The sequence below is a fragment of the Labrus bergylta genome, chromosome 20 (assembly GCF_963930695.1).
Source record: "Labrus bergylta chromosome 20, fLabBer1.1, whole genome shotgun sequence".
Classification (NCBI taxonomy): Eukaryota; Metazoa; Chordata; class Actinopteri; order Labriformes; family Labridae; genus Labrus; species Labrus bergylta.
This window is the reverse complement of record NC_089214.1, coordinates 12,462,330-12,486,277: the sequence shown is the minus strand read 5'-3', so window position 1 is coordinate 12,486,277 and position 23,948 is coordinate 12,462,330. Positions and strand designations below refer to the sequence as shown.

The window sequence follows — 23,948 nt, the reverse complement described above, 5'->3', positions numbered from 1 at the left end:
ATTTTTACTAATCTTTTAAATGACTTTGAAAACAATTTTTTTTTCAACTATTTTCTCAAACACTGTTACTGTTTTGGTTCACTGTCTGCGCTTGTTTTTATAGAGAAAGCTCTTACACCATATTCCTACCTGCTTATAACCAAAAAGCAGAAGGACAACAGAAGAAGCAAAAGAGACACATTTGAAGAGTAGCAGGGGTGTGTCCAGACATTTCTGACTGGGTTGTCCCTAATGGGGCACTGATTTATGTAGGCGTGGGATTAAGTTTTGTGTGCAGATTACAATACAGTATCATACAGATGTTATATTGTTGTGTATGTTTTTAACATAAACAAGTCTTTTAAGCCTAATTCTTTAAGGAATCAAAAAGGAGATGCATGTTCAAAGTCAAAATTTAAAGTATTTCAAAATTGCATGAACACTGATTTTGTTGCAAAAATGCATTCACAACAACAGCATACTTTTTTGTGTGTGCACAATGTTTCAGTATCAAAATGTTGCCAATACTTTTTCATTTTTTGCAAGTTACACAGTTTGCTAAAGTTTGCTAAAGTTTTTGCTGGACTTATTCCTCTCTTATGCTCCTATCAAATGAATTACATAATATTACACTTATTTCAATTTCAAGCACCTATGAACGAAAATGTGCAACTAGTAGCAGCCTGTGCAAAAAGCCCAAATAGTTGATTGAAGTCCTGTCTCTGACAAAGCAAATAGCTCATAAAAACAGAGCTACAGGAGATATAATGGACACATTCACCAGGCAGCTAAGACTAGGCTACAACTGAATGAATCTGGTTGCCTCCAGATGTGTAAATTAGCAACACTTTCCTCGGGAGTTCATCATATCTGCTTAAAATGTGATAATATGGGAAGTTGTGTTCTCAGCTTGTTACTGCTGTGCTAAAGAAAAGTTATAAAGTTTTAAAGAATCACTGGGGAATTTGCAAGTTGGCTTTTTTGCTAACAGGAGGTTGAGAAGATCGTGTCTTCATGTCTGAAGGCCACGAGGCAGGAGCCTGTTAGCTGAGTTTAGCGCAGACAGAAAAATGATGGAAACTGCTAGCAAGCCTACAACTTTCCTGTATTAACAACTCCTAAACTAGCTTATGAACCCATTCAGGCAAATATTCTTACTTTATATGGAGTGTAAAAAGACAACAAAACCTGCAGATTCCATGTAAAATTGGATTGACTCTTGGGCAAGAGTATTTGTAAGTTAGGTGTATCGCATTTCATTAGCCACAACTTGTCTTGAGTCTTTAGTTACTCAAAGGACTAAACAAAATAAAGCTTGTTAATTTAAGAAGTACTGCAGCTAAATGTACTTATGGCAAATTCTAACATGGGCCAGGATAGCTGTTTTTACGTAAATTGCTCTTGTGCTAATGTCAGCTAAGTGGATGCTGGCGTTAGTTAAATGTTTGATGGAGAGACATTAGCAAGGTAGGCCTATAATTTGACACTTGACATGAAGTCTTTTAGCATAATTCCAAGTATATTGAAATAAAATGCTCTTTTTGATCCCTTCTTTCTTTTCTTTTTTCTTTTTTTTGACCAACTTTTTCTTTATTTTGACAGCCTTTACTGGTGTATATCATCCGATAAATTAATTAGGTAGTAATTCATACATCCATTTCATTGTCATAAGTACAATGCAAAAATAAAATAAATAAAAAAAAAGAAGAGGATGACAACACAACCCTGCAAACCTGGAGTTTTCATATTTAACTCATATAAGGAGCAGTTTGGGGAACTATCAATATGCATTCTGTAACGCTGTATAGGTGTTAAATAGGTTTGATAAATGAAATACAAGTTTGTTAATTTATAATTTTAGATTTTGCGATGAATGCGATGTATTTCTCCAAACATTTGTCCAGTTTATAGATGACTCAGAGCAGTCTTTGTTCCATTTTGATACAATTGCTAAGGGAGTTTGTATTTTTTCCAATAAGGTATTATAAATCAGTGAGACATGTCCTTTAGGTAGAAGTAAAAGTTTCTTAATACATATCATGACTGGATGAACAACAGGTGGCTGGTCAACCGGAATATTAGCAGCACGTATGGCAGAACGTAGTTGTAAAAACAAAAAGAAAGTATTGGTTGATCATTTATATGTTTCTTTTAAATCCTGAAAGTTTCTTAATCCAGACGTACCCATGATGTCACCCAGACAATGTATTCCTGACTCAGAGCACTGATTTAAAAAAAAAAATGTGATCCTCCAGACCTCAGAGAGCTGTTATAGAATAATGGTGTGCTGGCATGCCATTTAGTTTTCCACTTATATAACTTTTCAATTTTTCTCAGATTTTCAATTGCATAACTTATTATTTCACCATACTTACTTATGCATTTACTAATTGAGAGCTGATTAAACAAAATGTCTCTCAACGCAGCTGGAGCTACCAGGTCCCTCTCAATTTTGATCCATGGTATATAGAAATATTGTCATTAAACCAATTTATAATGGGATGAAGGGAGAGTGCCTGAAAATACAATTTAAAGTTAGGGACTCCTAACTCCTTCTTTCTTTGTAAATTAGCAAGTTTTATTTTAGGACGTCATCCTTTCCATAAAAATCTTGTGATGATGCTGTGTATTTTATCCGAATACTTTGGAGGAGGTGCTAGGGGTAACATGTAACTACAGAAATTTGACCTAGGAAGTACATTCATTTTAATTATTGAGATTCTGCCGGAGAGAAAAATAGGTAAGTTATGCCATCTCTCCATATCATTTTTAAGCATGTTCCGAGTGCTGGCATAATTCTTATAAACAGTTTTTTTAAGGCATGGAAATATGTTTATTCCTAAGTATTTAAACTAAGAGACCACTGGTATATTGAAATGTGCGCATTCGTCTCTACTAGCTTGATTTATAGGTAGAAGCGCAGACTTGGTCCAGTTTATAGTATAGGTGGAAGTGAATTCTTTATATCAGAGAAAAATAAGAGGATGTCATCAGCAAAGAGTAATATATGATGCTTGGTAGATTTAAGTATTATTGGTGTGATGTTTTGTGATGTCCTAATAGAACAGTGGCCAGTGGCTCAAGTGACAAAATAAACAACATTGAAGAGACTGGATCACCTTGACGACTGCTTCGACTTATTTTGAAGGGAGAAGAACAAATATTGCCAGTGACTACACTTGCAGAGGGGTTTGCATATATTGTTTTAACCATGTTGATAAAAGCCAAAACCCATATGATTTAGTACACACCATAAAAAGGGCCATTCAAGACGGTCAAAAGCTTTTTCTGCATCGACTGACAGTATGGCTGAAGATAAAAGATGATCAGAATGCTCTAGAATATGTAATAGACGCCGTAAGCTGTCAGCCGATAGATGCTTTTTGACGAATCCGTTTTGGTCAGGATGTATCAATTTAGGCAAGTATTTCTCAAGACGAGTTGAGAGCACCTTAGAAAATAGTTTCTCATCTGCATTTAATAAAGACAAAGGGCGGTAGCTGGCACAGTTACTGGCATCCTTGTCTTTTTTTAAGAGTAGTGTTACTAGGGCTGTATTTACATCTCTTCCAAAAGATCCTTTCTGGATCAAAGTTTTAAACATTTCAAGCAGTAGGGGACCTAAGATACTCCAGAATTTAAACTATACCTCAGGATGAATGCCATCAATTCCTGGTGATCCATTCTTTCTCATTGCACCTTGTATGAATCAAACTGACAAATGAACCCAAGACCTTGTTTGATTTAGTATAACGGCGTTGATGAACAGACAGGACAATAGGCAAATGGGCTCTTGTCCAAAATCTTGCCTGAGGCCCAGATTACAGTACACCAGGCAAAACTGGCAGGCTAAAAAAATTATGCAATTTCTTTCTCTGATATTTTCACTAAAATCATTTCGATGTTTGCTGAAGCAGCAACCGATTTGACATATTGTGGACTGACAGCCTTACTTCAAAGACAAGAAAAGCACTCTGGGAAAGTAGGCAACATCCTGAGTATGAGTAAGTGAGCAGCACAATGTTTGCAGACAAACCCAAACCTGCTGAGATGCCGTGTCACTTCATGACAAGTTGCACTCTCTTAGCAAAGTTGAAACCCTCCTGCTAAATTCGGAATAAAAGCTGTTTGAATTGCTGGGAATTTAAAAAAATATATATAAAAAAGAAAAGTTACAGTGAAAGGCAGAGAGAAGTCCTTTTATGATGGAGGCAACTCCCTATGACATGTGACCACCAGTGTGTGTGCCATGAATAAATCATCCCGAACCCGGGCAGAGGGAGTAAACAGTTGTGTGTCTTCACCTCAGATGCCTGGAGAGGCCTGTCAGACACAGCAGTTAACAAAGCCTTCCTCCTCATCATCATGCGGGACCATGTTGCAGCAGATCCAGTCCAAAGTCCAAAACCTGACACGATTACCCAACCCCCCCCCCCCCCCCCACATCTTCTCCTCCCCCTAAGAGAGCAAGATCTCTGTGTTTCTCCAGAGGCGACTTAAAGTGAAGTTGAAGCGAGAATGGTTGCAAGGCTTCTAATGTTTCCCCAGAGTCTCCGCTTCACTCAGTTGTATTTAAAGATCGCCTGGATTGTCTTTGTAAATTAGGCTACCAGAGCTCTGGGATTAGCTGCCAATTTGTACTCCACTGTGGAAAGAAACTCTTAGAGACCTCCGTGATTTTATCTATTAACACAACTTCAAGCATGATCAGGCTCTTGTGGAGTGCGTCGCTAGCTCCGAGCTATGATATGACTCAGACTCTGTATGCAAGGAACAATTGACAGCAGGAAAGCACATTTTAACATCATTCATAAAAGAATATTCAAGGAGATTTTATTTTTTAGAATATAGTTTATTTATAATTTATTATTGGCAGATACAAAAAAACTCTTGAACTGTATCCAAAGTGTGCAATAAAATCACTGTTGATTTTTTTCCCAAAAGAAAAAATACAAAAAGACCATCTACTTTGGAAAGTTGACAACCAATGTAAACTGGAGTGAACCGGTTATTCTACTGAGGGTTTACTAATAGCTTCTAATGCTCTTTTAACCGACTACGGTTGTTAACAAATTGCAAAAATCTGCTTTGCTCTCCCAAGATGATAACCAAAGCCATTATGTGTACATACATCTGCATTGGTGACATTCTAGTTCCCCATTGTTAAATACAAGAAAGGCAATCATATCCATGAGCAGCACAAATGTGTAAAACACATTAAAATGAAAAAAAAAAAAAAAAAGAGAGATTCAAAATGGTACCAAGATGTTCATGTGAGAGAGGGGAAACAAGGAGGGGGAAAAAAGGGGGGAGGGGCATTTCCAGACATAATGTAAACAATCACCTTCACTCACCGAGATGCACAAAAAGACCATGTTAGAGCTTGTTAAGTGCTTAACAGCTGTTAATGCAAAACGCTTCAGCAGTCCCAACAAGCTTCAACCTCTGGAATCAAACATTGAAAGCAATAATGCTAAATAATAAACTAAATGAGTATTTAGAAACATCCTAGCAGCAACACCATATGAAACTGGTTCCTGCTTGTCAAATTAGGACGACAAATGGCAAACTAAAATGCAAATACAGTTGTATTAAATCAGACTATAATTTTACTTTCACATTTCAACTGAAAAGCATACACACACACACACACACACACACACACACACACAAAAGTAAATTCATATCCACATTCTTGACATGATCCCATTCCTTGACAGCCGAGAGCATAAACAGAGGCTTTGATATTTGATGCTGGTGCCTTACCCTTTATATCCCACAGATATGACACAAACAATACCAGTTAATCGAAACAGCTGAATGAACACATAAGGACGAATGTGTGACTCTATTTCTTTACTTCTTTTTTTTAAAGGCCATCTGAAGGACAACTCTAGGCTGGAGAAGATCCAAGCATGTCAAATGATGAGAATATTCAAGTGCAAAAAGGTGTCAATGTATTTTTTTTAGATAATTCTCATGCTTTCTGAAACTGTTCTTCAGGCAGATAAAATGGAAACCTCAAACAAGCGTACATTCCTTTTTGTACAGCCCCATTCCCCAGATGGAAAATGTCACAAAGAAACAAACTCACATCAGGATTTTAAAAGGAAAAAATACATCTCTTGAAACAGAATGTCCAGCCAATGTTTTGTGACAGAAAAAAAACATCCCTCTACACAGCCAAACACACACAACCTAGATCCTTCATTCCTATACAACTCAAAGCTTTTTAAATGCTAAGTCTTTAAACATGCAACACCGTTCAAAGTTCCTATCTAATTTTTTGCTGTGCTAGATTCATGGTAACTTCCTCAGACGCAGACACATCCTGCTCACTAAAACTAGAACTATTCGCTAACAACCTACCAAACTTGTCTGAGAGCCCATTTCCCAAATACTTTTAAGGACACTGATGTCAAAAAAGATGCTCATTCATAAGGTGAAAAACACAATTCCCTGTCACTGTATCCATATAAAGCACTTGCGTAGCATACTGTGTGCTCTTCCCTTTACTCTGGCACATACAGCCATGTCGAGACAATCTGAGGGGCAGTGCAGCTCTGTGGGGACAGTGTGATAAGCAATGGTAAAAAAAAAAAAAAAACTGTATGCTTTTATGTTTCTTAAAATGTCCTTGAAACCCGTGACACTGATGATGCAGCCGTGCAGCAGCTGTGACGGAACTTTTTGTCATATCCTGAAACCCTGGCGTCACTCCAATATGGCAAAGAGGACTTAACCCTGGCTTTGCCCAAGTCCTTTTACCAAAGCTCACACCATTTTTGGGATTCTTTGATCTGACTCCAGCTCATTGCTAGCATTAATAGACTAGACATCAGCCACTTTTACAGATATAAATAGGAATCAATTGACTTGAGTTCTGCTTTTTTTAGTTAAGGTTAATTTTCTTTTGTTATAAACTGCCTAAGGTAAATGCAATTGTGCATTAAACAGCCTTTTACTCAGTTGCGCTTGAACAACACAGCCAAAATCGTTCAATCTTCTCTCATCAAGAGTAACTCTACAGTGCCTTTAAATGACAGTCTTAAAGCCTTTACTACATGCAGATACAAGCATTACAGATAGTGACAACGTTGTTAGGCCTGAGCTGCAGTGCAGTTTTTGTAACATTCCTAATGCAGAAAGATTTTACATATTCCAAAGAGGTGTATACATCAATGTGATGCTGTTTCAACAAACAGCACATTAAAATCCAGCATTGTAAGTACCTATAGGCTTGCATGATATATAATGGCTACGTGCAGCCACATATTTTAAGGCTATTCTTCTACCTCTGACCAAAGCGTCCAAACCTTCTCACAAACTGGCACATTTTGAACATCTTTTGCAACAAAGTGTTGTTAATGTTTTGGATTTGGAAAACCCTCAAAACTTCAAAGAGAACGAGTTTGTAAGAAAATAGACCTGAATGTTAAAATCAAAACTAACTGGCCCAATCTACATCACATTCATTTTTAACTGTTATTTGGTTGATGTCAAGGCATGAGCAAATAATCCTTGAGGAAGATCCTGTATGCCAATTAGTGGAAAATTTTGTTAACATGAAAAACACGAGTTACCGATCACTACTTGTTATACGATGAAACCTAGCCTTGCTATTAATATATCTTATGATTGCATAGTATAAATTCAGAATGAAGTTCTCGCTTGCGATCTGATCGTTCTTAAAAAGATGGTTAAAACGCACAATTTGACAAGTAATAAGAGCAAAAGATGATCAAAATTGGTCAGTCAGTCTGCAGAATTCTGGAAATCAGATATAAATACTTCATTGCATCAATACTTCTCAAAACTTAAACCTCATCTTTGAAACATTTAATGAATTTAGTGGATACAAATTCAATGGAATTTTAAATTAAGAGTAGAATTTAGATTTTTTTCAGGCCCAAAATTGAGTTTTTTATCATTAAATCTGCTCTTATTGCAGACCTGGATGTTTACATTTCACCATACATCACAAACCAATTCTAAATTCTGAACGTGATGTATGCTACACTAACTTGGCTGTATACGTCTGCTTTGTTTTTGCAGAAGCTATGTACTGGACAATGTTTCTGGAAGTGGAGCCTACTATAATCATCGAGCAAAAAAAACCAAAACACCCAGATCAGTGGAATGGAGGACTGAACAGTGACAGAGTCACCTGGACACAAATCAAGAGCCACCGGAAGCTAACATCTCCAAACTGTGGTTATCTGTAAACCTTGTTTAAATCTCTTAACTGAACACAAAAGTGCAAATTGCTACCACTGCCTTATCTCTGGGTCCTCAGTAGTGCTTCTCCTGCAGATAATCTTTCATCTTGTTAGGCAAGGGCAGTTTCTGGATCAGGTCTATCCTTGTGTATTGTCTGATGACAAAGCGACAAAGGTACTGCAGGGAGCGCACTTGCATAAACCGAGACACTGGGTTGGTTAGTCTGACAGGATAAGTTGCAGACCCTGGTAACCGAGACCTGGAATAGCAAAAAGCTCCATTCTCGGAGTCTTTGATAGAATGTTCGATTAAGTCGACGATGGATGTGTGCCCCTCCACGTCAGGCTGCTCATAGAAGCTGAAGCGTCCGTTGGAGTGTTCAATGCGGGTGTGCAGGGTTTTGTTCTGTGACCTGAAACTCAGACTGAGCAGGTACCTGTCATCTGAGCTGTCTCTCACGAGGAATGAGCCGTCTGCCAAGTTGACCAGCTTCTCCTCCGCCTCCCAGCGTGTGATGGGGCCCCAGTACCAGCCCTGCCTCGCCAGCTTCTTCAGCTCCTCCGTCAGACTGGTAACAACCATGGGCCCACTGCTCTGGACAGAGTCGTACACTCGACTAACCCCAGGAGCTGAATTTGGGTCAAAGTTGAGGTGGTGTCTTACTCTCTCGGCTACCTGGCTGTCTGAAGAACTGAACCCTGAAAAAGTCCTGGGAATTAGTAACGAATTACCGTTACTTGTTATGGGCGGCAGGAGAGGAGAGAGCGGAGGTGGGACCTCGACTCTCGAGCTTTGGAGCATCAGACCAGCGGAACCGATGAGAAGACTATTAACTGAGGTTTCCATGAAGAGATCTGGAGGCAGCCCACTAACCAGTTCATGCTCCTCCTGTCCCTGGTCAGTGTGAAGGGATGCATTGTCTGCTTCTGTACCCACCTCCATGGGAGAGGAGCTGTCCAAGCAGCAGGAGTGGGACCCTTCTGGATACATTCCCTCATCTAAAGGCATTGTGTACTGGATGTAGTCCTGGGGAGTCAACCCCAGCACGTCAGGCACATCATTTTCATCTATATTTAGATGCAGCTCACCGTTCTGTGGCTGCTGGAGATTCTTTAAGGATTCTGCTTGGTCTTGAAAGAGCCCTTCCATCTGGAAATCATGAAATTCTTTCCGGACACCGTTTAAGTTGGGACTGGGGCTCGGGGAGTGAACCATGGCTTTAACTTTTACTTCCATCTTGATGCATGCTTCATCAGAGTTAACGGGACGAAGAGGCCATGGCGAGGGGCTGTAATGGTGACTACGTAGGGATGACGATCTAAGGGGTCTCTGGGCTTTCACCTCATTGAAGGTGATGGGCACAGACGAGGATGAGAAGGTGTCATCATCATCCGCTGAGCCTATGGCCGAAGAGCTGCCTTTCACTTTTGCCTTCTGCTTGGCAGACAGCCTCCTCTTCAGTGACCCCATCAGGCCCTCACTCTTTGAGCGCCCCTTATTCTGGCCCCCTTTGTCCTCCTCGCCACCGATGTCACAGCCGGAAAGCTCTTTGGTGTAGCAGCCCCCAAAAAGTGACTCGTCCTTCGAAAACTCAGTCGTCACTGAGGGCTGCTGGAGCATGACAAAGTCACCCTCCTCTTTGCCCTTTATGCTGAGGGACTTGCGGATGGTCTTAAGGCTTATCTTCTTCATTCTGACAGGCCCTCCAAAGTGGGGGCATGGGATGCCTTCCCAGGTATCCCGATGAAAGTACTATCCACAGTGTCCTCCCATCAGGCCACACCAAACAAGTCATGCAAACAGTGGAGCTATCATACCCTGTGGAGAGAGAAACAAACATGATTATAGATAATACATTTATACCTGATAGTATTGGGTTATTAATAGGAAAGTTATTGATGCAAAATCCAGGGTAACACACAGCGCATAGAAAAAAAATAATTTAATAACAGCAGAGCAGATTGCAGCAAACTAGCCCAGTCCCCAGGTAGTAAGATGGTGAACATAGGCTCTGAATCTGATGTGCTCCATGTAACAATTACTTTCGCAATTAACCATTACTCAAATTTTTGAAATGACAAGAAGAGAAAGTCATAATTTCCCGAAGTATAATATAATTCAAATGCCTTCTCTTCTCGGGTCAAAAAAAAAACAAAAAAAAAAACAGCCCCAACCCCCTTTTATTTAAATAAAAAATGAACAAAAGGATTAATCACTTATTGTAACACTTATTGTTCATAACACAACTGAGTTAAAAAAAATAAAAAAATAAAAAAATGTAAGAGCTGACTTAAAGGTTTAATAGGACGGTATTGACAGGTATAAAATGCAAGGCACATCTATTCATTTAAAAATTAACATGAATAAGCAAAATCAAAAAGGTCCATATTTGAATCAAATGCTGTGTTTCACCTGCTGCTTGAGGCCGCTGATCCACAAATATAGATAGACGATTAATATCTTCATGTGTCATGCACAGCTGTCACTGGTTTGATGTGAGCTCAGCAGCACTGCCCTATTGCATTTTTTATTTTTTTTACTTAGTACGGACCATGTTTATATGTATATATACACATGTATAAAGAAAGGGGTACAGTACCTACGCTTCCTGAAAACAGACTTGCGCATCTTCAGGCTGCCTTACAACCTCACACAAGCACTTTAACGTGACACTATTAATTTTAACTGCAATGTGCGACCTTTAAATCCAGCGCCAAGTCACAGAACATGTGCCTGTGTGCCAATGTTCAGCGACCACACTTGCATATCATGAACAAGCTAATACCAACCATTGCCAGTCATCAGTGATTATGCAGCTATGGCAGTTCTGGCAAAAAAAATACAACTTAAGGCAGTATCTTGTGTGTGCCACTTAAAGCACCTAAAATCCAGCTGCATGTTAATCAAGACAGCTGCTCTCTTGATTACTCACCATTATGTGCAGGAAAATGGTGACTCAGTTGGATGGGTCAAGTTCCTCTTCCACCACTTTTCATTTGATGCTATGGAGGAGAAAAAAACAAGAAAAGAAAAAGAAAGCTCGTTTGAAGAGTTCAGAACTTTCATTGAATATATGACAATAAATGGGAACACCACACAACGACACATTGAACAACCCTGATAAGAAACAGTGTTTATAAATAATGCAACGTTAGCAGGGCCTCCGGACACAGCGGCATGCCTTTAGCTTAGCTTCTCACCTTATTGACTAAATTGACTATTACACTTACTTCAACTACAGGTTTTATGACTGAATATAAAAACAAAGACCACAAAATACAGTTTAAGTCTGTTGTTTAAGCCGTCAAACTACCACTTCAGCAGTCATTGTCTTGCTTGAATGACAACATTAAATAACCACTTAGTATGTTAGCATTCCTACTTTCAAAGTCAATATACAATGTTTTCACATTTTTTTTAAAAACATGCACCTTAAGCTGCCTCTTACCCGGTCGCTTCTTCTTGTCTCACAGGGTGAAATAGCCCAGAGATGTTGACATTGTGTCTTGTACAAAACGTTCATGCAAGGCTCTGCGATTGTTGGCTAACGTTAGCGTAGCTTACTACCTACAGCCACTCAGCTAGCTCTGGGAACGTTTTCTGTCCAAAAAAAAAAAAACATTGCAAATTACCTTCCCTTTCGTCAGCTTCCGTGCCCATACGAAAGCACAAAGGGTCTCTTACTATGGTTTTGACTCTTCTCTAAATGTGCGGGTTTATGTTGCCGACTAGAATGACACAATAAGGTGACATCTCTCTGCCCCAGGTTGGCTAACACTTTGTAGCTCACGGCCTTCTTCCTTTCTTCCTTTGTTGCCTGTTGAATTGTGGGAGCAGATTCAGACGCAGCGAATCAGACGCGCACATCAGCTACAGCAAGTTTGTGCATCCCAGAGGCAAAGCCAGACAAATCACAGGAGACATCCGGTGCACATTTGCACTCAAACAATTAAGAAAAAAAAAACAAATACTCTCAGACATATAAATGAATGGAAATTGTTTTGTTGTGGAAAATATCAGCTACCTGCAGTTAAAATGAATCATGCAATATTCACCCTAAAAGAATCCACCGCTAAATGCTGTTAAGAAAGAAAGAAAAATATTTGATCATATTTCCTGAAAGGTGGTTACAGTATTGCCACATGAAGAAAAAGGATGTGGTTGTGTGCAGTGGCTGGGTGGCTTTCATGCATGGAGGGAGGTGTTTCGAAAACACCAAACTAGAACTTTGTGAACTTCTGCATTAAAAATGAAGTTGCTGTTTTATTTAGTCTGACGAAATAAGATGAAGAAATACAGTCTAAACAAATCTCTTACTTGAAAATTAAGCATGCATAGGCTTTTTTTTTTTAGTTAAGAAACGAAACTTTATAATACAGAAAAGAATGCATGGAGGCTATTAGTCTTCCAAGCAGGTGGCCCAGGTTCGAATCCAGCCTGTGACTCCTTTCCCTGGCATGTCATTTCCCACTCTATCTCCCTGATTTCTGACTCTATCCACTCTCCTATCTCTATATTAAAGGCACAAGAAGCCCCCAAAAAATCTTTAAAAAAAAATAAATAAAAAAGAATACGACATTGTTAAAGTTAAAAAAAGGTGAAAGAGAAATTACTTTACAGGAAAAAAAAAAAACAGGGAGTAGTTTTTTCAGAAAGTTGCATAATCACTGATAGTGAACATAAAAGCCATAAGAACATAAACCAGCTCCCCGTGTCATATGAGATTATTTTATAGCAATCACAGATGACGTGCAAAAATGTGTGAAGATAACTTTGATGAGTTGATCTACTGTCACAGTACAGTGGTTTCAAAATGCCTGATCCAAGCTATTTGGTCTTTTTTTTATTATAAGAAGTAGCATAAGGAGATCTAGTGTGACACTTGTAGCATTGCTGAAAAGGATTGATTTTACCTCCCAACTGTGTTCAATCAATTCTATGGAGTCCGATCTTTTATTCTCAGTGTAATTCTGAAAGGTTTTTTTGAACATGCCTCTGAAACTATAGATTTCAAATGATGTGTCTGTTTTGTTTACCCAACATTTGTATTCCTATACAGTTTAATTGCAGAATTCAACTTTCCCCAAGTGCAATAATCAGGTTTCTACGAACGTCAGATGACTGGAGAAACATTAACTGCTGAGCCCCCCTCAAATATTGCTCAGCCTTTAAGCAGTAAAGTCTTTCTTATTTGTATTCCAAAAACATCAAGCTAGCTCTCCAAGTATTTTCATGCGTTTGATACAACAACTTAAACTCACACTTTAGAATGATACATTGGTTGCCTAATTAGTGTCAGTATTGTTTTAAAGAAGATTGTGTTTACCCCTGCCAGGCTAATTTGGTCCATATAACGAACATTACATTGTTTTTTCCACACTGTCAAGTGTATGGCAGGCCTTCGCCAACCTGCTTAGGGCAGCCGCATGCAGACAGGCTCTTGCAAAGACTCTAATTACCCGGCCCTATTAGGGTTGATCAGGCTGCCTTAGCTTGATGTGTTGGCAAAGGAGGGGAGGGCTGTTGGGGGGGCAGCTCTAAGCTATAGCACCAAGGACACTGGGAAGCAAGGTTGCCATGTTCCACTTCAAGCTAATTTAGACCTGACAAACAAACTTTAGTGTAGTTGATATTTGCTGCCAGACAGCAAAAACAAGAGTTCAGCTGTGGTTACAAAGTAGTCTGTTGTGTTATGACAGGATAAACAAATTAAACAGTTACTAATGGGAGGCTGTACAATTTCTTTTAGTTTCATTTGAATGAGGTATCTGCATGTTGTTTCCAAAACCAGAGAGCGAAAACTTTTAAAAGACCGCTCTATCTAAATCAATAGTTCCAAAAGAATTTCATTATAAGCACAGCTAAAAACTTTGAATCTCGAGACAGGATGGGATATTACACACACGGAGTGGGCCAAACTGTTTAATGAGATACCTCTACGTGTGGGAAAGCTCCTTTCGTTTAATCTCAATTTCAAATGAACGCTGCATCAGCCATAAATTATTTGGACGCCATGCCTGCAATTGCTTCCATTTGGCATGGTCCTTAGCCTGGACAATACTTCTCCATCTCCTTCAGCTGTACAAAAGTGAAGCCAAAATATCCCTCCAACGGGTGCTGACATCTTTCACTTATGATGTCACTTGGAGCCAGAGTCAGTGCAGTATAGGGATTGGGTGCATGAGCTGCAATATCCACGTCTCACCCCTTCAGCTAATCAAAATATAAACAATAAGGGCCTGTCCACAGACAGCGTTTTTTTTAGGGGAGATTTTTTGTGCTGGCAGCACCCACAACCTCAGTTTCAGAGAGTTTCACCTCTTATTGTTGCTAGGTTACAAAAGTTAACTTCTTTTTCCCTCTGTAATGACTTTTCGGTGTATTTTAAATAGCTCTGTGTGCTTAATATTTAATATTTACTTTGACAAAGATGTAAATTAATCCTGTCCCGGCATCAGTAGCAGCTTTTTTACACACAAAAATAAGAGTCAGATTAGCGTCTCCTCCCCCTTTGTTGTTGACAAAGCTGATCTCAGAAGTCTCGCCCCTTCCTGATTTTGATTGATCAATAAGGGAGGGGTGAGAAAGTTGAACTGTTTTCAAGTGAGAGCACTGAGAGCACAGCGACAAAAAATTGCTTATGCTGAGGGCATTAAAAAACGTTGAACTGCATTTGATTTGTATTGTAAATGGGCGTGGCCAGCACAAAAATACTGTCTGTGAACACAGACCCTTAACTTACAGATAAAACAGCAAAGATTGCTCAGGTCCGCACAGTCCACAGCAGAACAGATCCTTGTGTTGCTACAGTAGGCAGAAACTCAAGTTCAATGACTCTTGGGTGTTTTCACTGTTTCCCCTCTCCATTCCTCCGTAAGTTGCACACAGCACCACAGGAGTTGAATTTGTCAACGGACCTGCTAATCATGGTATTTTGGTTTGTCTCTAGTAATATATATCTCAAATGCTGACATTAAGCATCATATGAATTTTACATTCCAGTCAAGGGATATACATTCAAAGATAACACAAAAATACAAAGGAACTAAATGTGCTGTAATGAAGTGGCACAAAATAGACTCGTAGTTTAGCAACTTAGTCTAATAAATCTCTTGATACAGAGGTTGTTCTGACGGTTCAGATTATGACTTGGTGATTACAATAGTTTGCGATTATGGTTTAGCACCTTGGGTGGCCACTCAGATTTTTGGGGTCCCAAGCCTTCCCTGGCCACCCACTTTATTTTTCCCCGCTGGTTATTTTGTGTGTTTTTCTTTACTCGTTTTGTAAATCAATGAGAGCCCCATTTCTGAGTCAGTTCATCTTTCAGTCTCTTATGTAAGACATCCACAAATATAGAGCTTAATTACTGTTACCAGCGGCCCACACATCATGTACTATGACTCAAGCTATACAGACTGGAGCTCAGTACAAATGGATGCCTGCTTAAAACAATGAAATAATTGTCGATGCTTATGTATCAGTCAACACCATCCTTGAATTCACATCAATCATTCTTGAGGTAACCCCTTCTATTTTGTTGTTACTATGTGGGGTTCTGAGTTTTGAACATTTACAATAACTTTATGACGAAGTAGCTTAGCTGATCTTGTTTTTCACTTGAGGGCAAAAAGAAGTCTCTTTTTTGGCAATAGCTTCACACTGCACATATAGGTTCACTCTCGCTTCTACATCACATGTCCTTTAACATTCACTTTTGAAATCCTTATGTATATGCTGAAAGAGATGGAAGAAAATTACAAATAAAGGAGGTTGTAATAGGGAAAGGGTGAAGTACTTTCCCTATTCTGAAAAGACTGTTTGACTGTTTGGGAGAGAACAGAGTCCTTTAAATAAAACTCCCTCAAAAATAATATATTGCAGCTTTTGCTCATGAGAAGAATTTTTTTTTTTTTGGACAATTTAAGGGCTTAATTTCAAAGGACGCTTATTTTTCACCTACTTAGCAGTTTAATTTATTTTTACCCCAGTTTTAGTTTTCCTCATCTTCATCTACATCTCCCTCCTGCTCTTTTCTTAGTTGGCAAATAACGCAGATCCTCATTGTAGTTCTGACTGAACATTCTAACTTCCCTTTTTTTTAGTTTCTGAACATGGAGTGCTGGATTTTGAGGTACCACCCCAAGGACAGGGTCAAAAGAAATGATGAAAAAATGCTGAGGAGGGCCTTTGAAAAAAATAATATTCAGGGCCTGGGATACTTTCATTTCATTTGGCATGATTTCCTCTCTGAGATCAGGCTTACATTCACTAACAGCCTGAGGTGGTTTCTGGCATATGAGTAATTCAGCGTGATATAAAATAAATGACAGACTTTGCATATGCATAAAAAAATCCTTGGAATGAATAAGAAAAGACATGCAATTAAAAAAGGAATAAAGAACTAAACATACCGCCTAACAAAAGGTGTGCTCATGGAGCCACAAAGATGTGTACAGGGAATATGAATAAATGGATAATTGCAGTTTGTGGGACAGGAGGCAAAACTGACAAAAACATCTGAAAATACATGGGGGAAGAATATAGGCTTCCTCACGTGTGTTGGTCACAAATTCAGGTCTGAATGAAATACACCTTAGTGCATTTTGCCTTCATTGACTGGGAAGTTCTTCCTTTCAACAGTCATAAGCTACTAGATGACCCCAGACACACAGTGGTTGTCAAACAGTGATGCTTTTCTGTTCACTGCAGACTCAACAGTTCCTGAGAACCTCTGGTCTGACCTATGGCAATGTATTTTTTTCCACCAGAAGACATCCTTGGCTGTTTGGATGTGAAATCTCTCAGTGTTTTCATTGTATGTCTGCAGACTGTCAACCACATTCATAAAAACTCAGGCATGGATTCTATGGAAAACTTTAGACAACAAATGCTCCAGCTTGTTTACAATGCAGCTCAAGGTGCAAAGGTTACCGATAACAGCAAATATATCTCAACAAAGGGGATGACAGTATTATATTATATTTTATATTCAATGTAAAGTGGTGCGGCCACAATATAATACAGCATTTTAGGTTTGATTATTTGGTTCAAAATTCTGTAAATTTGATGTTAAACTCTCTGGACAATTCATAGATATGAGTTACATTTGACTAAAGACTGAATAAAATTATTGAAGATGTAACATGAGAGCATTTAATAGTGGTTCAATAAATACCTAGGAGCCTACATGTGGAGACGTGAATCAGTGAAGGACTATGAAAGCATAAATTGTCATTTTCCTTCTACCCTCCTCAAAGTCTTCAAATAATCTAGGTGACAGTTGAAAATACTGTATGCCGCCAAATTAATTATAGGCTTAAATCTCTGCGGATTTCTCAAAAGCTTTGTGATTATATTATTATCATAACACATTATCGTTTGCTAAGTTTGTTAATTATCACCCTGTCTGCTGATCATATCCACATGAAATCCCAAGTGTGCGGTTGCATGCAATTGGATTAACTCACGCACAGAATATGACAGGAATTTATGCTTGCACTTGTGTAAAGAGGCAACCCACATCACCTTTGATTTTTAAGAATGTCAATGTTTGGTAGGATTAATTTGATGACAGGATAATGGGGCTGCTGTCAGAAATGCTCAAAACTGCTGCTGACTTGGTTCAGTATTGAAGAAATGCAAAGGCCTTCACTGATAGCGAAAGATCTTTGGGAGACAAAATAATAAAGTAGCCGACTAGGCTGACAAAATAACATACAAAGTTTTGCATCTTGCACTTTCACAGATGGGCTGAAGCACCAGTATTTCTCAGTTAATATAATTTGGGTATCCCATAGTTATCCCTAATTTAGTAATTATTGACCAGTTTTGTCAATGCTGTTTCTTTAATAGGCTATTGAATGCATCTTTATTTGGTCTCTGTGGCCCTTAAATTGCTGCAGGTTGGTTTTTACTACTATTCTGTTTGTAAATATGATTTAGTTATGGAAAAAATAACTTCCCTTTAGTGCTTTTATTATTGTATCGATCCACGAATGTATTTTGAAAGTCCCGTGAACAGTCTTCTCTTAGTTTGTCCTACACCGTTTTGTCGCCGTGAACGCACCACCGTCCTCAACAGGAAGTGCAGTGACGCTGGCGCGTTTGTTGAAAACAGACCCGGGGCAGACGTTGTTGACATGACACTGGCAGGCGACCAGGCACAGAATGTAACAAACCTCGTTCATTTATGAAACTATTCATCTCAACAGAAGAGGGGACAATACGCTGAACATGGAGTTATCTCCTCTTATAAAGAAAATAGGTAGGCTAACTAAGCTAACACTCAAACTTTCTGCTCTTCCTCCCGGACGTTTGCTTGAAGTTTACTCTGCTTAAATGTCTCTTATTAACTAAATACACTGTTTGTTTGTTTGCTTTTTTTTTACTGATCTTAGGCCACTCTTTGGTGGAGATAAGAGTACGAGCATTGAAGAACATTATATGTAAGCTGGACCATTCCCTGATCACGGTCTCTGACATTGTTCAAGAAAAGGAGCTCTTCGTGTATCTTCTCGAGTGGTTCAATTTTCCGGAGGTGCCGATGCAGGAGGAGGTCCTTGAATTGCTCTTAGCTTTCTCAAAGGTGAGTTAGATTATTTTAATGCATAGGTTATTCCTCTAAGGGGGCATTGCAGGATCAAAACCTACTTCATATTTTTTTTTTTTTACAGTGCTACACCCTTTCTTTTCATGACTATTTATTTGATCATTTTGTATTCCAAGCATCCTTCAGCAGCGCAGATGCTAAGAGACGTCGGTGCTGTAGACTTCCTCACACAACTGTCTCCTAATGTGGAACCCAGACTGCGAGCTGTCATTGATGGAACCCTGGACCAGCTGTTCCAGCTACCTGAGATACTCCCCAGCCATGCAACGGTCTATTCACATGGACAGCGTACTGCAACTCCAACAGGTGTTGCAAGTTAAAGCCAAATAATTGTTTGTTTTGATTCTCTCTGCTGCAAACTGTGTTCTTAATGTTAGATAGGGTTGAAATGGGGGGGGGGGGGGGGGGGGGTTTACTCTACCTTTTCAGATCTTTTAAGAATTTGATTAAAACATTCATGATGTCAATTGATAATTTAACACGTGTTGTCTCTGCTGCAGCACCTATACTTGTTCCACCTGAGGAGCATTTCCCTAAAACCGGCTTTTTCACAAAGAGCATGCCAAGCCTCACAGATGTTCCCCCTCAAAGGATAGCAGGTACAATTATTTTTTAACACTTGATGATCCTTTTTTTTTTTTTTTTTTTTCCCTATAATTGACTTGACTTTACATGTTTTATCTCTCTGTGGTTTACAGTGCACGAGACCGTGAGATGTCTGAGGTTTTCAGTGTTTCCATGGTTGACTTTGACAAACACAGACAGACACATTCTTTCATCCAATGAAAGGTGAGAGACATGAAAATTACTAATATATGCATAGATTTTTAAAAGAGATCGGGAGAAAAAACACAATTTTTTTCTAATGAACTTTACAGGAGTGTGCAGTGATGTTGAATGACTTCATTTTAATTTCATATTCCTCGATTCTTCTGGGTCAGCTCTCTTAAAAGCAGCAACCACAACTTGGTGCGGACCACATGTGAACTTCTGTGTGATGTCATAATGCAAGACTTCCCTGCTGAGATCTTCCTTCAAAGGCCCAGTATTGTTAAGGTATTGTCCCATAACCTTGTTACTATACTTTATTCTAGTTCTTGAAAAAAACTGCTTGGATGAGACATGTCATAATGGCTTTTCTGGCATGGTCACTCTTACTACTGTCAACATAATAGTGTGTCAAATAATGTCCTTAAACTTACCGTCAATTTAAAATTCGATGTCCCTGAACTTGGAGGAGGTAGTGGCTGCCTCTGAGGGCTTACTTTACTTCAGCAGACACTAGATGTGCTGTGAGGATAAAGTTTGGTCATGATGTACCTCTTACTGGGTTTGCATTTCCTTTGTGGGATATTTTGTTCTCTGCCTGCAAAAGCCTCTTCCAGGATGAGCAATTCTGTAAATTTGGTGAACAGACAGTTGGCTGTCTGCAGCTGTTTTAAGCTGCACTCATCCTGGTGTTGTAATCTCTCCTGTGCTACGTTTCAAACGAGAAGATCAACATGCTCGTGTCATGTTTGTCTGAATTCATATGGGGGGGGGGGGGCAGGCTGATTCACAGAATCGGTCTGCAGTGCACCCAATCTTTTAATTTTTTTTTATTCAAGAGTAACACTACTCCCCATCGCTGTAAAACAGTGGTCTACACTTTTTGTTGTATCGTTTAATTGACAAAGCGCATCTGTTATTTAGGCTCGTCATTTCTTTGGCACAGACAGATCGCTCGAGGAAACATCATTTTGCCCTGATGAGCCACTGTGAACATTACTATTTGTTAATAAAGTGCTGCATTATACTACATGGCTCTCAAGGCAGTATTAGCGAAGTGTCACGCAGCAGTCTGATCATCAAAGAGAAATCATTATGGCAAAGTAGTTTTCTTGTGGCTCTGCTTGGCCCTCAGTTGAGTTAGTACAGCTATTAAGCTAAATTAAATGACTTGGATTTAGAGACATGACATCATTAGCTGCAGAGGGCAGGGAATCTGAACTTGGAACAAATTGCTGCTTCAATAATTCAATTCCACTTGCCCTTTTTATTTAGCAAACTTATTACAACTTTTCTATCACTGTCTGGGTTTAGGTCCTGTTTGACACAGCCTTTATGTGATGATTGTGTTTGGTCTGTTTGTAAACAGAGCCATAAACCAATTTATTTGCCCAATTACAATAATATCCTCATTAGGTATTACTGGTGGCTAATTAAGTGTTAGAAAACAAACCCAGTGTCACAAAAAAACAACACAGCTCTGATATCCCCTTCTGTTCACAGCACCTTCTGTCCCTGTTGAGGCTGGGCTCAGGTAAAGGTGAGACGAGCCACCTCCACTTGCAGGCTCTTTCTTGCCTGCGACAGCTTTGTGTGGGGCTCAGAAGGAGACTACGCTTTCATCAAGATCCAAGCTTCTACTCTACAAAGCAAGGTAGCATGTCTTAACAGTTAGCCTGATGTTAACATCCTGTTACAGGTGGGGTTTGGGGGGGGGCTTAAGCGAATAGCAGCTGGTATGTGGCTTTTGCATAAATCTTTGAAATTTGATTCATGATGATTTGATTTGAATTAACAAAGCATACCCATGTTGGTTGACACAGATTTGAAACCAGATTTAAATCATTTTAAATAAATCATAAAATGCATAATAAAAAACAACACAGCTAATATTTTGTTACATTACTGACTGATTTCTTAAATGTGTCACTGAAGAGTCTTGTCTTAAATCAGTGATACAGGGTCTATAATCTGTTACTTTTTTTGTTCTTTCTTTCTGTGGTTGTGCAGATCCAGTGTCCCAGAACTCGTCCTTCTCCGTGTCCCACGACGTGCGGACCCAGCGCTCTCAGGCCTCATCTCCGGGGGCGGAGTGTTCTCCTCGGCCCTCTGTGGTGGGACGCACAGACCAGAGAGCCAGCGGAGACGGCCAGGACGGAGATGCAGCTTCCAATAGGTGTGTATGTGTAGATCAACTTACAGTTTTAGAAGTGTGCCTTTAATCTCGCTAAAATATTTTCTAGCTAAAAAACAAACAAAAAACTGCATCACATCAGTTCTAGCTTTCAAAGGCAGTATTTCTTTGCATGTCTATAACAATCGTGTTGCATTGACAGCAGGGCTTCACTTAGTTCATCTTCTGTCACACATCTGAGGCCTTAATGTTATTATGTTAGTCTCTGTAACTTGCTTGTAGGAATATCTCTTAGGTATTATCAGAACTGTTGTCTGTTCACCAGCTCTTGCGCTTTACAAGAGATTCTTTTTCCTTTTTTTTTTTTTTTTGAAATTTGTGCACAGCAGGTCGTTTTAAGGCTTTGATTAGAATAAAATTGCTAGTGACACCAGCAACCCGCACACAGAGATAAAACGGCATGAGAAAGACTGTGGAGGATTTTCCTCTTCTTCCCCTTAAATATAAATAACACCATGAGCCCTCTAGCGGTCGGTCTACTGTGCTAAAAAATCTGCTCTGATTTCTGGGCAGGGATATACAGTTTCTGTGATCCATCCCTAAACAGCTTGTACGTCACTCCTTGTGTTTCAAGTGGTCCAAGTGCAGATCAGGAATTTACAGTTGTCTCTCCACCTTTTGTCTGTGATTCATCCAGTGGCAGCTCGCAGAGGGGTGGGGCAGCAGTCCAGGCCCCCGGGCAGACCCCCCAGTCGCCTGCAGATGTGGCCCATATGGCGCTTCCTGATCTAGGTGTAGAAGAGGTCCTGGAGCTGCAGTTACAGCAGCTCACTTTGGCTCAGTTTACTGTTGCAACATTGGAACATGCCATACCACTGCTTAAGACAGGTAAGAGTCACTCTAGTTTATATTTAGATAATGTCTTTCTGTTGATGGCAGATATACAAGTAAGATACTTCAAATATCCGCTCACTACACTGACTGCATTCCATCAGCATCTGATCCTGTCTCACAATCTCCTGTACTCTGGCTCCTTGTCTTCTCCTCCTCCTCTCTCCCTTCTCAGACTCTTCGCATGTGTACCAACGTGTTCTGGAGCTGCTGTGCGACGCCGTCCTCCTGCTCAGGGACAGCGTTTGTGAGCTGGTCTGGGACGAGCGCAGCCTGGTGGGGATGGAGCTGGCAAGTCGAAACACAACTCATGACAGCCTCTTATGTAGATGAATGGATACACTTCACTGGAAAGGGGGGAACTGGGTTGGCCACCAGACAATTTGCAACAGACACACAGGCATACGGTGCTTGACTGTCGAGGAGAACTGTAGGCATGTGATTGATCTGAATGAATTATGTAAGGTTTTCAAAAGGCTTTGTGCTGTAGACAAATAGCCTCTCATATATACATGCACACCTCCTGGGTTTATACAGGCTCAAATTATTGTAGAATGTATTCTGTTTATTATGTGAAGAAAGTCCATACATTTCTTTTTTACCATGCACTTTCATTTGTTACCCTGCTGACTGGTGTTTTCCGATTCTGGGGGACTTATACACTTGTCAGGCACCGGCCCCTCTGGCCCTCTGCTGTTTAATACATGCCCAGAGCCTCACAGCCTGAGAACTGTTTTGTCATCTTTATGTGGAGAGCAGCTTATGTGTGCCAGACCTCTAGGTTTTTCCTATGGGAATGGGCTGAACTGTTCATACCAGCCACATCAATGCATAAGGCATCTACTGCCCCCTGCTGGTGTTCATCCTCTATTGTTCAATTTCTTTTCCCAGAACAAAGTGGCTCAGAATAGATTGTTCCAATTTATTCATACTGAGATAGGGTGGATCTGTATCTCGTCCCAAAATAACCCTGAAATCTGATTACATTCAATTCCTAACCCCTGGAACGAACAATTTTTCTCTTGGCTCCCGCCCAGTAGCAGTGCGTTGGTGTGTGTCTGCATACATGCGCGTGATATGGGTACATGTGCGTGTGCTGCTGTGTTTGTGTGAAGCCTTTTGTCTGAATTTTCTGTGTGTGTGTGTGTGTTTTTAGAAGGAGAAGCTGCAAGCCTGCATGGAACTACTGGGGGATATCCTGAGCTACCATCAGAGCTGTTCAGCAGACATTCCCCACAGCTGTCAGGTTCATCACAGAATGGCTTACACAGGCACTGCTATATTCACCATTAAACTCCTACAGACCATCCTCCCTCCTGAAAAGGTACGTGGCAAAAACAAGAA

General features: G+C 39.8%; 2 protein-coding genes across 5 annotated transcripts in view; one reads left to right on the top strand and one right to left on the bottom strand.

Annotated features, from left to right (window-relative positions):
• Positions 1–4,810: 4,810 nt before the first annotated feature.
• Positions 4,811–12,270, bottom strand: LOC109993000 (suppressor of cytokine signaling 6). 2 transcript variants are annotated; one of them, XM_020645813.3, is made up of 3 exons: positions 11,648–12,270; positions 11,132–11,201; positions 4,811–10,017 (listed from the first exon to the last, which is right to left on the bottom strand). In XM_020645813.3, exon 3 carries the CDS (start codon positions 9,889–9,891, stop codon positions 8,272–8,274), a length of 1,620 nt encoding a protein of 539 aa, XP_020501469.1. In that variant the 5' UTR covers positions 9,892–10,017; positions 11,132–11,201; positions 11,648–12,270; the 3' UTR covers positions 4,811–8,271. The 2 variants fall into 2 exon arrangements, with proteins under 2 accessions (XP_020501469.1, XP_020501462.1); XM_020645806.3 differs by having other exon boundaries at positions 11,832–12,270.
• A 6,039-nt stretch (positions 12,271–18,309) lies between these two features.
• rttn (rotatin) overlaps positions 18,310–23,948 on the top strand; it is a 31,190-nt gene continuing 25,551 nt past the window's right edge. For all 3 annotated transcript variants that reach the window (XM_065948695.1, XM_065948694.1, XM_020646340.3), the window contains exons 1-11: positions 18,310–18,466; positions 18,600–18,787; positions 18,928–19,117; positions 19,312–19,410; positions 19,510–19,600; positions 19,753–19,867; positions 21,083–21,233; positions 21,590–21,755; positions 22,411–22,601; positions 22,780–22,895; positions 23,761–23,928. In XM_065948695.1, coding sequence (XP_065804767.1) covers positions 18,436–18,466; positions 18,600–18,787; positions 18,928–19,117; positions 19,312–19,410; positions 19,510–19,600; positions 19,753–19,867; positions 21,083–21,233; positions 21,590–21,755; positions 22,411–22,601; positions 22,780–22,895; positions 23,761–23,928 — 1,506 coding nt within the window. In that variant the 5' untranslated portion in view covers positions 18,310–18,435. The remainder of the gene's footprint in view (positions 18,467–18,599; positions 18,788–18,927; positions 19,118–19,311; positions 19,411–19,509; positions 19,601–19,752; positions 19,868–21,082; positions 21,234–21,589; positions 21,756–22,410; positions 22,602–22,779; positions 22,896–23,760; positions 23,929–23,948) is intronic.

Excerpts from the sequence above, each read along its gene's own strand:
- LOC109993000 (XM_020645813.3), bottom strand. The coding sequence starts at position 9,891 with ATGAAGAAGATAAGCCTTAAGACCATCCGCAAGTCCCTCAGCATAAAG.